Source organism: Calidris pugnax, unplaced genomic scaffold (assembly GCF_001431845.1).
Source record: "Calidris pugnax isolate Ruff unplaced genomic scaffold, ASM143184v1 scaffold358, whole genome shotgun sequence".
In the NCBI taxonomy this organism is placed as follows: Eukaryota; Metazoa; Chordata; class Aves; order Charadriiformes; family Scolopacidae; genus Calidris; species Calidris pugnax.
Window position 1 is genome coordinate 93,472 of NW_015091091.1, and position 18,257 is coordinate 111,728.

At 35.0% G+C, this 18,257-nt stretch overlaps 1 protein-coding gene across 1 annotated transcript in view; it reads left to right on the forward strand.

The window, feature by feature from the left end:
- The window catches only part of AP3S1 (adaptor-related protein complex 3, sigma 1 subunit), a gene marked incomplete at its 5' end in the record, with an annotated part of 31,334 nt that extends 13,843 nt beyond the window's left edge, over positions 1-17,491 (forward strand). Inside the window, 2 exons of the mRNA XM_014957870.1 lie at positions 7,037-7,144; positions 16,194-17,491. Of these exons, the coding sequence (XP_014813356.1) occupies positions 7,037-7,144; positions 16,194-16,322 (237 nt within the window). The remainder of the gene's footprint in view (positions 1-7,036; positions 7,145-16,193) is intronic.
- Positions 17,492-18,257: the final 766 nt, after the last annotated feature.

The following is an 18,257-nucleotide window of genomic DNA, read 5'->3' on the forward strand; positions in this document are numbered from 1 at the left end:
ATTTTAATTATAGTGGATACTTCCATGTGGAAGCTGCTTGGGGTGGAACATTCCAAATATTTGTATTTTGAGTGGTCTGGTGTTGAGAAAAGTGAGGAATTACTAATTGATTTGGAGAGTTGGTCTGTGTCTTCAGTTCTTGATGGAGTTGTGTAAGATGACTTTCTTCTAGTCCTTTTGCCAGAAGTGCCTAAAAACAAGAAATACTTTTCTTGTAAAAAATGATGTAGCATGTAAAAGAGTTAAACTATGTAATCTCAACAGCTGTTGCCCCTTTAGTAGCATTTTAGGTGGCATCTCTGTAAGGAAACATTTACCTTCATCAGGCAGCCACCATTATACAGGACCCAGTGATGACTGGAGCCAAGATGGATGCTTATTCAAGAATATTGGTATAGTACTAGAAATTCATTTGGAGAATCGAATGTAAGTGGGAATGAGATAGTGGCTTTTATATGCTGTAGCAGGTGAAGACTTGGTGTGTCAGGGAGTGCAGTTTGTACAGGAAATAACTGGGCTTCTCCTTTACAGAAAAACTGTATTAAAACCAACCAACCAAACTTGCTATAGCAGTAGCAAAACATTTTCCAGAGTCGGAGGTTTATTTCAGTCCTGTACTGATTCCTACAATGAGTCCAGGAGTGTAATGCTTTTTCATGGAAAAGACATCACTGAAAGCTATCTCATAAGCATCAACTAAAATACTAGAATACATTCTCTATACTGGAGATGTAAGGAAATACTTCTATTTTTCCACAAGTTTTTGGCACCTGTTGAAAAGTTCCTGGGAGTATCATGATCTCTTCCAAGAGTTTGTCATCTGACCAAAACAATGGACCCTCTAGAATCAGATTGTGGCTTGAAGACAAGGAAATATGTTTACCAGATCTTCCTGGGAGAGTTTTTTCTTGATGCATTCCTTCTCCACATTTGTTGAAGCATGTATCCATATTTTCAGACAGCAAATAGAAGTAGGAAGCACTTGATTTTTGTAAAAAAAACCCCTCAATTATTATTACAAAATGGCAATTTCAAATTTTGAAAAGTTGATGTTCTCTACAGTTTGATTGCTTTTAGAATATAAATATAAGAGGAATATTCCTTGTCCCTTCTTTCACTTAAACACTATTTTGAAATTCAACTTTGCACTTCATTGCCACGTAGTGCTTTCATAATCTTTTTTTGTTTCTTTAGGAAAAGAACTAGTGAAAATTTTAATTAAAAAAAATAGAGAAAATAATGTGTATTTGTTAATTTAATATGTATTTGCAATAAAAAAGAAAGCAAAAAATAATTCTATTCTGTTATTTAGAAAATCACACCTTTAGAAGAAAAAAGGGCCAAGAAAAATAATGGTTAAACTACAGTGTCAATCCATGCTTGATAAACAGTTTCAAATATTACATGTAAGACTTGCATATCATACACAAAAAGTAGGGAAAAAAACACAGAGAAGGGTAAGAAGCATGATCAAAGGTATGGAACAGCTTGCGTGGAAGAAGCTGTTAAATATTCAAGATGCTGGAGGCAGAGAAGAAAGAAGTATATTAAAAAAAAAAGGTGTTGAAGGGTCTGAAGAAAATGAACAACTGTGTTTCTCAGAAATAAAGAACAGTGGCATATAAAATAAAATTTCAGGAACTAAGTTTGAAAAAAAGAAAATGTATTTTTCATGATTGATAATTAGATTATGGAATGCCATTGTCCTGTTTTATCATAGATACCGAGAACATTATAAATAGGTACAAAAGTGATTAGACATATTAACAAAATGAAAATCTGACAAAGGCTATGAAATACAGTAATATAGCAAGAAACAGCCAACAGTCTGTGTTTCAGGAATCGTTAAGTTGGACAGATTTGGAAGCAGAGAACTTATATCAGAATAAATAGTACCCTTAAGATTTTTTGCATAATTTTGTGTCAATTGGTGAATTTTTGAAACCAGATAATAATGTAATAATGAACTAGGTGCGTTTGGCGTCTGCCTTAATACTTTTTTTTTAAGCATCCTTGAGCATAAGTAGAAATTCTCATTTTCATGTTTTTAAAGACAACTTGCATGATGGGAAGATAAATCTTATGATGTGTATCTACTGTAATGTGAAACACTGAACATGAAATAGATACAGCTGCTCAGCAGTAAATCGTGGTGCTTTAATTTGAACTGTGTACTTACTAGCGGGCTTTCTGAGAGCAAAATAGAATAATAGAATTGTCTAGGTTGGAAGAGACCCTTGGGATCATCGAGTCCAACCATCTACCCTACTCTACAAAGCTCTCCCCTACACCACATCCCCCAACACCACATCTAAATGGCTCTTAAACACATCCAGGGATGGTGACTCAATCACCTCCCTGGGCAGCCTGTTCCAATGCCCGACCACTCTTTCTGTGAAAAATTCTTCCCTGATGTTCAGTCTAAACCTACCCTGCTGGAGCTTGAATCCATTCTCTCTCGTTCTGTCACTAATTACCTGTGAGAAGAGACCAGCACCAACCTCTCTACAGTGTCCTTTCAAGTAGTTGTAGAGAGTGATGAGGTCTCCCCTCAGCCTCCTCTTCCTCATACTAATCAGTCCCAGCTCCTTCAGCCCCTAGGGCTTCATATGATTTGTTTTCCAGGCCCTTCACTAGTTTCGTTGCCCTCCTCTGCACTCGCTCCAGCACCTCGATATCTCTCCTGTATTGAGGTGCCCAGAACTGGACACAATACTCCAGGTGTGGCCTCACCAGTGCTGAGTACAGGGGCACAATCACCTCCCTACTTCTGCTGGTCACACTATTTCTAATACAAGCCAGAATGCCGTTGGCTTTCTTGGCCACCTGGGCACACTGCCGGCTCATATTCAGCTGCTTGTCAATTAGAACCCCCAGGTCTCTTTCCTCCAGGCAGCTTTCCAGCCACACTGCCCCGAGCCTGTAGCGCTGCATGGGGTTATTGTGGCCCAAGTGCAGGACCTGGCACTTGCCCTTGTTGAAACTCATACCATTGATATTGGCCCAATGATCCAATCTATCTAGGTCCCTCTGTAGGGCTTCCCTATCCTCCTGGGAATCAACACCCCTGCTTAACTTGGTGTCATCTGCGAACTTGCTGATGATACACCCTATGTACTAGGTCCCTCTGTAGGGCTTCCCTATCCTCCTGGGAATCAACACCCCTGCTTAACTTGGTGTCATCTGCGAACTTGCTGATGATGCACCCTATGTAATAAGGTGTATTAATATTTAATAAATAATAATAAAGCAGTCCTTTAAAACACCATGAGTAATGAAATAGTTTCCTCACAACTAAAAGGATTAAGGAAGGTATTTTCTTAATGTTTTGATGTAGAATATTAGGACTTCCTCTAGTGTGCTTGAAGAAAAAAAAATCCTTGCAGTTCTTTATTCTAGTATTGATAAATCTCCATATACACATCTGGATTATGATCATTTTTTGTGTATGTGAGAAGCTGTATTCAGAATCTTATTCATTGCAGTTCTTCACTGCATCCACCATAGTAAGGATAATGGCAATAACTGCCAAAGGCTATATGTTAATGCTAGTCATACAAGTATATTGATGTTCTGTACAGTTACGGCATCAATGCTACAACTGGCCAGAAACCTGAAATTTGCCTTCTGCAAACAGTGTTCCCTTGTCAAGCATTTCTTATCTTTACCTAGCTGGCATGTTAAGGACTTCTTTCAGATCTTAAACCAAGGGTAATTAATACCTTGGTGAGATGCATTCTTTGAACCCATAAATCAAATTCTTTCTCTTGGAACCATGCAGTTGTTGCCTTCTTTTGTTGCTGTGGTTGGGCTACAACAGCCTGCAATCAGTGGTCTATCTGTTCAAGAAGCGCTTTTTTTTTTTTTTTTTTTAACCTTTTTAATTTATATAATAGTAAACCAGTTCAGCTTCATTGTTCTTGGAATCATAGAACAATTTACTCTGGGAGAGACCTCTGGAGGATGTGATTTAGTTATTACGCTCAAGCTTGTCCACTTCTTGAATTTATGTCTGTCTTGATATTGTACAAAAAGCATCAGATAGGTCATATCATAGAGTTGTTCTCTGAACTGTCATATGTAATGTGGACTTATGGTAGAGTTGTTGCACCACCACTACTGTTTTAACGTGATGGTACCAACCGGGCCTCTTATTGTATATATTGAGCAGTATCTCTGCATCTTCTACCAGGCTGGAAAAAAACCCACAAACCAAAACCAATCAACCACACCAACCCTGCCAAAACTTAACCCAGTACACTGACATTTGTTGAAGGTGTGTTTCATTAAGTACTATGTTAGGTGATGTCTAGTATGTCCTTCAGTCCAAGTGATGATAGAGAACATTAACATTAGTCACATTTGGGACTTGTTTGGACACCCATGTAACCCCCTGTGGTCTTTCCACAGTTACTCTTTAAAGCATTTATTACACTTGAGAAGTAGTAAGTGTTTGTGTGTTCCTGAGCAATTTTATAACTTGGCTTTTATGAGGTTGGCTGATGCAAAATCTTAGAATCATAGAATGGTTTGTGTTGGAAGAGACCTTAAAGGTCTCCTAGTTCCAACCACCTGCCATGAGCAGGAACACATCCCACTACATGAGATTGCTCAAAGGCCCCTTCAACCTGGCCTTGAATGCTTCTGGGCAACCTCTTCCAGTGTCTCACTGCCCCCAGAGTGAAAAATTTCTTCCTAATATCTAATGTAAATTTACCCTCTCCCAGCAGTGGACAGCATATGTGGGACACTGTGAGCATTATGGCTTCAGGAGGAAGGGAAGGCCTGAGGGGTCCAGCACCAGGGCAAGAAGTTCTCAAAATGGCAGCCAATATTTTCACAAATTCAGACACTATAGTCCTCTAGAAAAGCAGTTTTCCCTAGTATTAAAAAAGACCTTACTGAAAAGTAAAATTACCGAAAGAGAAATTAATCCCTTGTTGCTCAAACCAGGACAATTATATATTTACCATGTTAGTAACACTCTACAGGAAAAATTTATCTCTGTTATGAGTAATGTTGACAGGACTGTAATAGCTCACCTTTAACTACTGGGGGCAAAAGCAGCTGCTGAAACTGGCATCATTTAATTACATTTCTTTTCAAATGCACCTTGTAATTTATTCCAGAGAAAACAGAACACTTGTGAAAACCTAATCAAATGCTCAATCTCTTCAGGTATTTTGGTGTAGGTGTTGTACAGAGTTCAGCTTGTTATCTTAGAGCTTTAACGTCTCAGTTCTTCACAGTACGTGAAAAATAGTTGGTTAGTGAATTCTTGATAGAATAAAGTGAAATATAACCAAAATGACCTTCATGGCTTAAAAGTTGGGGATTAATCAAGAAGTGTGATTGTGATTGAAGCTGCAAATGTGTCTACTTTTAAAACACATCTTGTCCCTAAGGAATAATTAAACCTGATACTGTGTTGATTAGCTTAAACACTGATTCAGTAATACCTTTAGCTAGACCTCTTTAAAGTGTCAGTCTTTATGACCATCACCAGTGGTAGAAATATGTTTGTGTGTTGCGTTTTAAACGCCATTAATGATTATTGTTAACTTTTTAAAGAAAAAAAAATACCATTTTTGTGTCTATTTTATTTTTTTTTTTAATAATAATTTCCATATTAACATCTTTTGATATTTTCTTTTTGATACTAAGAACATCTTAGGTCAACTTCTCGCATCATCAACTTATATTATCAAGCCTTCCATATAAGTAAAACTGACAACTGCCTAAAAAAAAATCAGTATTTTTTTCCATTGATTCTGTTGAATATATTGTATCTTTCATCAAGTGTCTGTGAAATAATTCTTCGCATATTTTTAGACAAATGCAAATTTATGTAAGTTTATTATGTTTCTTAGCTTCATATGTTACGAGGGACATATATATGCCAGGACTAAGAGAGTGGCTCATTAAGGATTGTTAATCTTTCTCATAAGTGTTTGATTCTTAAAGCTCCACTCAGCAGCAATGTGCAGAGAGAAGAAGAACTGTTCTCAACCTCTCTAAAGATACTCATTGCAAGTTCATATGGAAATATATTAATGATTTATCAGGAAACTAAGACTTCAGTTCTGTTTTTGAGGTATGACGCAAAAATGGCAAGTGTAGTGTTTTTTGTCGTAGTACTTGCAACTTATCTTTAGCATTGTTTCATTTAGAGATTTATGTCTTTTCAAGTATAAAATTCTACAATGTGTTTATTTCAGAAAAGTAATAAAATGTTCCTTGTTTTAAGAATTATAATGGCATTCAAATATTATACATTATGTATTAAGTCTGGATTTTTACTAGAAAGTATGTGGAAGCATTTTTTTTTTTTTAAATTAGTCTTTAACTAAAGTGCAAATACGGATTCTGAAGCAGAGACTTGTGAACCGGAGCTCACATCCCCAAATCAGGGTTGCAGGGAAGAGGGATTTTAGATGTACCAATTTCGCTAATGTCTCCAGCTGGTTTATGAGGTCCTTCAGTTTAAGTCCTAGCTGTCAATCTTGGTCTTGGATGCTGAAGACTCCCTCTTTATGGTGTAGCTAAGGCATGGGTCAGATCAAGTATGTTAATTCTACTTCTAAGCTTAGTCTTAGTACCAGTGGTGAGTAAGTATCACTTCCTTCACAGGTGTAGTCCAAAGTAGTTTTTACACATCTGTTTGTGAGCAATTTGTTTAATCTTGTAGAACCTGCTCCTTAAGAGTTGTTACTACTATTGCTGCTAGTTATGGCTCTTGTCTGTAGTCCTTGGATAGAAAACACACTGAGAGAGAGATGAATGTGAACGTTTCTTCTACTGTTGATAAGCAATGTGGTATAGCCAATGAGTTTGTAACTGAACTACAAGCACAGAAGATACTGCAGAATTGTACATCAAGTTATGAACTTCGTTCCCATTTGATTTTAAATAAATTACTAACATCAATTAAGTGACTTACAGCATATATGTGTTCCTGTATTAATGAATCTAATACCATCTGTCTAGATATGTGTAGGACATTGTACGTTTTTAAAATTTCTTTGATCTTTTTTAGGTCCATAATATATTGGCCGAAATGGTCATGGGTGGAATGGTTTTGGAGACCAACATGAATGAAATTGTCACTCAGATTGATGCTCAAAATAAACTGGAGAAATCCGAGGTAAGAGTGATGCACGGTGTAGTTTCTAAACTAAAAACATGGTTGTATTAAATGCATGTTTATATAATGCTGTTTGTCCTTCAGTAGCAAACTATATACAGCTGCTTGCTTATAATGCTGAAAATTGACAATGTATCATTAGGCTAGTATGTCATACCTTTCACAAGTAATAATTGCTTAGAGTCACTGCTGATTAGTTTTTGCTATTTGTATCTAATAGCATTGTGTGCTATTGCTATTGAGATGCTTCTGTAGTTCTCTAAGATTCTCTTGCAGAAAGCATTTTATTTCCAGTGTATTTATTATGCTGGACTAGTGACTATTACACTTAAACGAAATAAAGAACCAACTGTGTATACAAAGATTACATATTCCTGTCTGCTAGTATGTTTCTAGCATGTGAAATAAATGGCAGCATATTCAGTATCACAATAATACTGCAACACAAAATAATAAATTTGACTGAAATGCACTAGATAGAATTTAAAACCATGCCTGTAACAGTGTGAGGGATACTCACATAAGTTGTGGGAATCACTTTTCAATTCAACAGTTATTGAATTCGTGTTTCAGAAGGGAACCTAAACTAAGAAGGGATTTTAGAATTACTTTAGCTACAACATAGAATATTACTGTTCTTTTAACATCACCAGACATGTAACCAAAATTCTATTAGTACATCTTAACTCAGTCTGTGATTGATGCTTATTGATGAAATTAATTCCACAGAAGAACACATCATCTGATTTTTCAAAGCCTAGTTATTCAAATTTCTAAACAAACCTTTGCTTGAATTGGAAACTTTTTCTAAAATTGAAGTCAGCTGAGTAGACTGAAATAGTGCAGGTGGCATAAATGTGAACTAAGTGACATTTTAGGAGAAGACCCAGAGAACTTCCTAGTTCTAACAAAGAGAGAGAAATGAATTCTTCAGCTTTTTCTGTAGTACAATGTATACTGTTCCCAAAATTCTGCAGTCTGACACTGCACCACTTCAAGTCTTATAATACACTTAGTTGTCTGTTTTGCACATGTTCCAAACTGTATGCAAGAACACGACAATATTGTTTGAAAAGCAGGAAAAAGCTAGGTATGATACGTCATAGTGCATAGCAGTATACACCCAGAAAGATTGTATTGTAGACTAGGAAGATGTCAAAAATGTTCATTTAAACATTTTTCTAAAATTCAGAGTAAGCTAGTAATCACAGAGATGAATATTTGGAATTATTCTCATAATTTTTTTATTATATTTGAATAACTGCTGTATACATGTATTTTTTCTTTATTTAATGGAAAAGTAACAGTGTCCGAAAAGCTGAGTTTACTGAGCAGCTGTGTTCTATTGTGTATTATGTGCAGATCAGTTTTACCTACAAGCATTTAATCTTAATTATGTGAATTCTGTTACCAAATCAATTGTAGACCAGTCTCTGACTAGTCATCTGAAACACATCAATTCAATGCAGACAGCTGCAATACTTGCTATTTTCCGTTATTCATCAGTAAGTCATTCTCTCTTTTAAGATGCTTTTATTATAATAAAACATGTGGAGCTCAGAGGGTATGCAAGGCAAATAGCAATTTTTTCGTTTACATTCAGCAATGAATTATAGAAGGTAAAGAAGCAGCAGTGATAAATTAAAACGCTGGGTGACTGGGATGGAGTAGAACATTTCGCAGTTTGCTCACCACAAATACATATTTTTTTTTGTTAGTTCAGTGACTGTTTCTTTTCAAATTTAACAGTCACTGTAATGCTGAGATACTTCACAGTACCTGGTAACTATTTCCTCAGATCATTAATCATTTGTTTCACGTATATCCACAGAAATTTCCTGATTGCTATTTCCTTTCCTTTTGTCTTTTTGATCAAGATTGTAAATCTTTCAACATGTCTTTCCTGAACATGTATCTTCAAGATACAAGCAAATCCAGTTCATGTAACTCAAAATCAGTAATAACTTAATAATATTCTTGAATGCTGTTCACTAAGAAATCAAAACTAGTGGATCTTCTTAGTTTCATTTAAGGAAAAAAAATAAAATTTAGAAAATTTTACTGTTATAGTCTGTAGTACATGGGACTGCTATCTATGCCACAGCACTCTCGCTTTAGTCTGTTTGGCTTGTTAGACCTCTGCCGTAGTCCTTGCATCTATAAAATAGCTGCTTTAAGGTGAAAATGCCTTTTCTTTTATAGCTGAAATGATGATGCTAATAAAATCATAACTCAGCTACATTTTAAGAAACATTTTAAATTTTGTACTATGCCCACCTGACTTAAGATACAAAGTGTAGGCATTTGACATCAAGTGTTTGTTTAATTATGTACTACATTTCTAAACAGATTTCATTTAGAATTAGTGAAGAAGATCAAATGTATTTTTTAAATTCACAAATATTTGAGCAAAGTTATCAACTCAAAGGATTTGTTAATGCTTTCAACAGAGATTAATTATTTAAACCACTATGAGGGAGTCCCTAGCTTTGATTTCTGATTCAGCTCTTACATTGCTTGGATGGGCTACAAAGGAAATTCTGCTCTTAGCCTGAGAAGTGTTGTCTTTAATGCATTTCCCTACCTTTCAGTTTAGTCTATATCTGTGAATGGATTTCTGGTCAATCCTCCTAAAGCGAAAGGATCATTATGATTAAGGGAGGGAATTTTTGGGAGAGGGGTCATTGGGATTTTATCCAGAGCCTCTGGAAGTATTGTAGATAAACCTGGGCTACCTCTTCTCTATTTGGAGTGTTCAACTGCGTGTGATTTAGACTTTTAAGTTGGACCTCGCTTTTTCCGAACCTCCTGATCTTTTCTAGCTCTTTCCATTCTTCTCTCTTACAGACCTTTATCTTTCAGTCTCCCAGACAGGACAGGTAGACAAAGGTATTGCTGACTTTTAGACAAAATGTACTTTTTAACAAAAAGGGAAAGCAAAATGATGTCAAAGGCAATAAATTATGTAGGCCAGACTCAAAAATTATGTGTAAAAATACCCATACTAGTCCTTGTAGCCTACTTTTTGTGCTAGTTTCTTCTTGTAGTTCCCTCATCTTTTTATTGGCTATAGTGTATTTTACTAGCTTTCCATTGACATCATATTTTTTATTTTATTTCTCTTCCTGCATTTTAGAATTTAACTTTTCTTTGTATCATTGTTTAAGAAGTAAAGGTATATGAACTTGTATTTATAGTAACAAAAAAACCTGTAAAACTAACCTGAACAAAAATTGAACACACAGATAACAAAATATTATATGATGGTGTAATAGAAATAGCTTTCTTATTGGGATAATTTTATACTTGATAATCTAGAATAGGTAGTTTGAATTTTTTTGCTTCACCATTTAGTACTTCCAAATGAAAACAGAACTTTTACCTGCTTGCAGAGAGAAGTTTCAGGTGAAAAAACTTTAAAAAAAACCACACCACCAAAACCAACAAATTCAAGTAGTTTTATACATACAGAATAAAATTATCAATGCAATTTGCAAAGATGATGTAGAAATATCAAAGTTGATCTTTCAACCTGAAGTATATAAAACATAAAATGAGAAGGGCTGTCAGCATGTACTCAACTTCAGAGGTACATTTGTTGCCCTTGTCATCTGAATCGCTGGATTTTGCTTTTAAGATATCATGGTTAACTGCAGTCACTAAACATGAATACTAACAAGGAACTGAAAAAGGAGGAGGAAAATGTATGTTTGAAGCTCAGTTTACGGTCATTGTCCCCCATCATTTGCCGCTAAAGCATTTAGTTCAGCTCAACAGTTTGAATGTCTGTCAACTTTAATTGCAGTACTCAAAATTCATTTCCACTCATTTTAAATATCTGTGTATTCAAACTGCAGATGAAGTTTATTTAACTTATGAATAGCTTTGCTCTTTACTTTTTACATGATCTTTCTAGGATAAAGTAATGTAATATTTTTAAGATTTAATAAATATAAATTTGTAATTGGATTTAGTAGCACTAAGTTGTGCAGCATTAGCTAAAAATATTTTTGCGTAGTATGAAACATTTTATCTAAATTTGAAGCGTGCTATAGCACAGAAAGAAAATAAAGCAAAAGATTTTCCTCTGCCTAATATGTCAACACTTGTAATATATAATCTCCATTTTATTGTAACAGTAGGGAGCTTGATTTCAGGTTTAGGGGTTTTTTTGGTTTTTTTTTGTGCAAAGCTACTTTTCTTATTCTCTGTTCTGCTCACACATGTTCTTTTTTATTTTTGGGTCTGGCAATGAAAAACAAACAAACAAATAATTAATCATTCCCATCCATTACTCTCTTTGTGATTCAAGTGCTTAAAATTTCTAAGAGTACGTCTTAAGTCTTCTTATCTGTTTGGCCTCATTTTGATATACTTGCAGACTTCATTTTGTTTTTTCTCTAATTATGTTCATTTATTTAACTTCATAAGCAGGGGACATGATCATTCCTTTATATTACGTATTGCATCCTTTCATGATTTCATAAACCCTGCTGCTTTGAAATCATACTTATTCTGGAAAGAAGCATTGGTATGAAACACCAGCAGCAGAGAGGTTGTAGTACTTCCGAAATATCTGGAAAAGGGTAGCTTATTTTGCAAAGTTTTAGCCTTCATTATTTTGTTTTCCAGTAGGCTGTATATTTTTATGTAGTTATTTTAGTGATAGCTAGCTCTAATGTAGAGTTGTTTGGGAAGGTGGTTTGAATCTTTTTTTAATGTATTTGTATATGCATATTAACTACATTTATGGTGTGCAGTACTTTTCCCAAATGATCTGAATTTCTTTTTAAAGAGTAAAACAATGTTTCCAGGATCACTTTAATATCAAGTTACCTGTGGGGTGTTAGGATGATGATAAGAACGAAGGAAATTTGATTCCAAGTAAACTAAAAACAGCTCATATTTCTCACTTGATAGACTAGGACCAGTAGAATAAAAGTTCTGTTATTAAATGTATCTATTTCAGTCTTTAAAATTGCATTGTTGTTTTGCATATGTAGCATTGCTCTTTTACTGTAGAAGTATATGAACATGTTTAAAAGGACTCTTTGCAGTAACTGAACCTAAAATTTTCATATACAGAGTTTCAACATTAAAGTACAACCTTCAGTAATGAAATTGAGAATACAAAGCAGCTGTGGCAAAAATGTGGTGTATTGGCTTAATGTATTACCAGCTGTATGCAATTCGTACTGTATTTCTGAAATTTCATTAATATGTCTTAAGAAGTTTCATTTTCACTTGCTTACGTCATTGGCTCGCTGTGACAGACAATTCATCATTCACTGCATGTTTAAAGCTTGCTACATGTTTTGTTGTTTTTCTTTTTTACAAGTGAAACAGTTTTTTCTTTGCACCTCACCAACTTACCTGCTGAATTTTTTGATAAAAAAGACAGTTGAAACTTGGCCAGTTCAATGTTACAGTGATGGCTCTTTTAATCAGGTACCTCTATAAAACTGTTTAAACGCACACTGGGCTGGAAGTACTTGTTGGAGTACCTTTGTGTTTGTAAATACAGTTCACTTTCTGTAAAAGAAATGATAAATAAATGGGAGGACTGCATACTAGTTCATTGTTTGACATGCTAAAAAGGAATGCTAAGGCATTTGGATGTAGTAGCATTTGGAATATTGTATTAGTTATATAGTTTGGGAGTTTAATTGCTTTTCAGTCATTTTATCCATCAGACATTTTTTATGAACTGTTTGCTCTCTCTTAGAAATACTGTATGACTGTATTGTGCTTGATAGGGTTGACTTTGTAACAAATAGCATTCTGCTGTGCATATTATGTATACATTGAATTACAAACTCACTTAATTTAGAGAATTACAGGAGAAGAGAATGTAATAGTTTGGAAATCTCTACTCCAGCACATGATAGTGAAAGACAATCGACAATCTCACTGGCAAAAAAAAAAAAAAAAAAAACAAAAAAACCCAAAGAGGTAATCTGAAATTAACAGTGTTTTTGTCAGGGATCTTCGCTGATCCTGATCCATAATGGTCCTCGTGAAATGTGACTGTTGGAAGTCGTGACTATATAGGGGGGTGGAAGGGCAATGGTCATGTCAATTGTGGTATTTTAAATAATTCTCAATTGTGTCTCCATTGTATCCTATGCCATTGGGGCGGGAGGCAGGGACTGTAAGTCTGTGTAAAGAGGATAGCTGCAGGTAGGTAAAAATAATGACCAGTTATACTAAAACTTTTATTTGTCCATTAAGAATAATTAACTGTCATTAAACTAGGGTAAGGAATCTCCATCCTAGTCACCTAGAAGGCATCTCTCTTTTGAATTGCCAGCCATGCCTGTTTGTGTGGACCATGTCCATCACTTACAATATTTTTCTGGTTTCCCATTGTTTCAGTTACAAATTGTATAATTCATTGCTTTTGTTACTACTTTATTAGTATTTTCATCTTTTCTATGGAAAACAGTTTACATTGCCCCACTCTTGGTTTTGCTTAAGGAATATTTCTGCAGTTACTGACTATAGAACTTAAAGGATAAAACCAAATAAAAAGGAAAAACATTTATTGTTTTATCTGTTAAAATTTCACTGATAGTTGCCTCCTGATTTCAAATTAGTATTTCCAGGTTCTCAAATACAAAAGGACAGTGTCAAGAAGCTTCATGTCTTCTGCATAGTTTTTAAATAAGTAACAAGAAATTGTAGTGTCAAATACTGCTCCTGCTCATTCAGGGATGCTAATTTTGGATACTTCCATTTCTTAATGCTACTAGTGTCAGGTCCAGATTTTTCCCTTTGTGATGGGGAAAACAGCCTCTGAAGTGAATGACCTGATAAACCTGACGATGGTAAGGCCAACTAAGGAAAAAGAGGCTTTGAAAATACTTTTTTGCACCTTTTTATTTTTACTTAATCTGTACTTCTGAAAGCCAATAATTTGGATTATATCAGGGCCAAAGTGAGCAAATTGTTTTGTTGCATTAGAGAGTTAAGATTTTCCAAGCTTTCTTCTCTATCCCCAGATGCCTTTCCCAACTTTGACATGTCTCATATCTGAATGTGTGGCGGGGGGATGTTACAACAAATGACTTACGGCCTTCTGATGTCTCTTCCTGGTGCTGGGAATCCTCCTGTGACTAAAATTTTAGGGATTTATGATGTTTTAGCCTTTCCACGTGATAAAAAAGGGTTATTTCAAAATTGGAAATTTTAATTAGTTTTATCTTGACTATGTTTTTGAAGGGAGAAGGAGAACAGTAGGTAGCATATTAACTGGAAATCTTATTAATTTGATCTTACATTTATTTCTTGTAAGACAGTAGTAAAAGGGAGAAGCGATTTTTTTGCACAACCTTCAAAAAGTAGAGTGCAGGTGGACACCATGTAAGTCAGGTATAATTCTCAGTAATTATACTATGCAATTGCAATGAAATTCAGTGAATATTAAGAATCTGAAAAGGTGATACTTTGAGCAGTAGTCGCCTACCAACACCATTTAATGAGCAGATAAGACACAAACTTTTGCAGAAGTTTTTCTTCTTTTGTTTTGCTGTATTTCCCTAGAAATTATTTTATCTGCAAATGCACTGGTTTCTTTAATCTTTGACTCTTACAACGAAAGACTTTCCATTTTTACAGGTTCAGTCTTTTGGTTAGCCAGTTATTTGCATGTTGCTTTGTTTATTTTGGATTGCTCCTTTTTACTGGGCTTGCAAGATGCCACACTGTAGAACTGTAGTAGTTCTGAAAATCACTTTGTGGGTTTTATTATTTTTGAATATTTTTAATCCTACTTTTAAAACATCAAAATAAGAAGTTATTTTTTTACATATTCATAGAACTTGAAATATGATGTCTTTTTCTGCAAATAAGAGCTCTGTTTTTAAAATCTTCCAAAATTTTCCTTTCCCAGCAACAACAAAATTGATTTTTACACTTTAGTGACAAGCCTGAAGGAAAACCACACAACTAATTCTAAATACATATAGAGAGTCTGAACTTTTAAGAGAAGTATTTCCATAGTTAAAATGAATAGTACCTTTTCTACACAGCCTCAAACACAGTAGCAACTTAATTATTGGCCCTTTTTAGTAATGCTTAAAGTAACAAGGTTTTGAAGAGGTGTTTTTTCAGAAGCAATAAGGAAAGATCATGTTCTATATGTCTTCAGACCTCTGAGCTGTAAATCATCCTTGTTAGCATTTCAGTAATATGCCCTAGTGTGTAAAGTTGGCAGTTATTTTATCTAAAAGGCAGAACTGAACAGAACTCAGTAATGAACTTACTTCTATATTGTAAAACTTGCATATTTATACAGAAAGGCTCAGACTTTAAATGAAAAGAGACTACGTGCAGTAGAAGACTTTAATACACAATAGCTACTTCGGTGTTTAATTTGGCATCTCAGTTTATTATGTAATGTTCCAGTGTGCCTGCAGGCTGCAGATGAGTTGGCATATAATTAGGTGCTGTGGGATAACAGAGTGCTCCAGTTGGTCTATAGAAATGATCTCTTTGCATGCTTTTTATCACCCACAACTGCAAGGTGCTTAATCTTTCCATTTTAGGCTAAGCCACCTTGAAATACCTTTTATATATGTATCCATACGCATATATTCACTAAGTAATAGTGGTTCAACTGATGTTGAATAACTTTTTACTTTGAGGTTACGTATTCTGAACCTGTAATCAATGTTAGTCAGCTGTGAACCATGTGAACTTTTAGAATAGAGACAAAGACAGCACATTGGACCTTAGGTATCTCAGGATTGTCTGTTCTGTAACCTACACATTACACACGCTTGGATAAGCCTCCTATTCCTCCCCATGTACTTTTCCATCAAGTTGACATTACATGTTTTACCATACAAAAAGGAATGTGTGAACTGTTTTCTTTTTCTGGTTTAATATTTCCAAATAACCCATTTCATTCCAAACACAATTACCATCTGGTCTTTCTAATTGTGTAACCATGGAAATACTTGAAAAGTTAGTTGTCTATGTATGTTGCTAGTGAATCTTCTTGTGACCAGCTTTGCCTGACTTGCATTTTTCCTCACTTTATACACAGGCTGGTTTAGCAGGAGCTCCAGCCCGGGCTGTTTCAGCTGTAAAGAATATGAATCTGCCAGAGATCCCAAGAAATATTAATATTGGTGACATCAGTATAAAAGTGCCAAACCTGCCCTCTTTTAAATAACATGGCTACTCCAGGTAAAGCCAAGGAAGAAATGTAATAGAGATTTACTGCATAATTGTTTACTAAATAAACAACATGTCTAACTTTTGCTATTTGGATAAAACTCAAGGTACTGTATAGGCATAATTTGAAAAATCAGTGTGTGGAGTTGAATGTTGCTTTTGTCTTGTTTGTGAAATTAAAAGGAAATGGGTAGTTCCCGTGTGATTTCTAAATTACATTCCTGTGCCTGTGTAAGGCATATCACTGTGTCTAGGCTGCTGCAGTATTTGGGGAAAGTATTTAAGATGTTCTTTACTTTGTATAACCTATAATGCTGAGGTTTTTTGTATATTCACTAAGGTCTATAATTAGTGCATTCCTTAACTACTTCTGCTCTTTGTCATGATTATTTAAGACTTAAGTGCAAATGTTGCATGAAAACATTAAAATCTTCTTTTGTTTAAATAAAATCATAACCAACCGGACTTCTAAATACCTGTTAGTCTGACATCTACTCTTTGCAATAAATCATATTATTTCCTCTTCATGGAGCCAATTGACTATATATAAATACTGTTGTAGCAAGCATTAATGTTGTAGTTTAATCTCTGAAGGAATTACACGGGGATATTGTGTAACATATTGGCTCTTTACATTCCTAACAAAAGCTGTTCATTATTATTCTGAAGGAAAAACTGCCTTTACTGAAGATCCGATGACTCCTGTTTACATAAAGATGTTGAGAAGATACTTACACAATCTGATAGAGTTTTGCTGATGGTCTTACTTTGTTTTAGGAAAAAGGGTCTCTGCAGTTGCTGTGCGTGTTGTGAGAATGGGCTGAGGAGATTGGGCAGCTCAGAACTGTAAATGTGAGTGTATCAAGTATTGTAATAAAGAAAGGCACTCTAGAAAGATAAATGGGGATAATTTAATAGCGCCTCTGTGCCTGCTGACATTTGTGATTCTCTACCGAGAATTAGATTTATGAGATCTAGTATTGTCAAGACCTCAGAAAATCTAAGTGCTATCACCTCTGTGTAAGTTGCTCAGCTCTTAAACTCTTCTGTGATCTGAAAAGAATAAAGGGGGATAGTGATTGGTTTTTATAATCATGCTCTTAAGCTCTGTGTGATGTACAAGTCTGTTTAAATGAATAATAAAAATATCATTGGGATATTTGAGAATTCCTGTAAAGTTTTCTTCTCTAAAAAAAGTGTGTGGTTAATAAAATATATGTATATATATGAAAATACAATAATAGAGTGTCAAGGACAACATATTTCAGGACTAGTCAGAGAGGTCCTGTGTTACTTCAGAAATTTGGGTTTGATGTAAATGAAGCATTCTTTTCCTTCCAGTTGAATGTTAAGACATACCCCATAGGATAAACTTGGAATCACATCACATTCTCTGTTTGATCCATAGTAACTGTCATTGGTGCAGATTGAGAGCATTTGAGAGAAAAAAAGAGAACTTAGTTTTGAGGCAGAAAATCTGATACAATCCAAGGAATTTCGATGTGTTTTCTAAGGTGGGGGAGGAAGAAACTTTGCGTGTATTGTTCACATTACAGTTATTAAGCATCAGGTAACACTATTGTATACATGCTTTTGAAAACAGCATTGCCGCCTTTGTACCTCTTGAAAAGAACATTTTTAAATCCAAATTAACTTTCTTAGTTTGAGGCTTCAGGAAATTTCAGGTGGGGTTTAAGTAGAAAACTGCCACTTTCTCATTTCCACTAGAGAAATTGAGAGAATTAAGTGTGCAGCATTCCCCGCCCCTCCCCCCGCCATGAATTTGGGTATTCTTCAGTATTCCCAAGTTAGGGCAGATCTGGAACTGCTATAATTTTACCAGCTTTTGCCAACTTTTGTTTTTCTGCTTAATGCATAGACCATGTGACATTCAAAGTAAAGATGTTGAAGATTTTCCACATTGTTCCTCCTG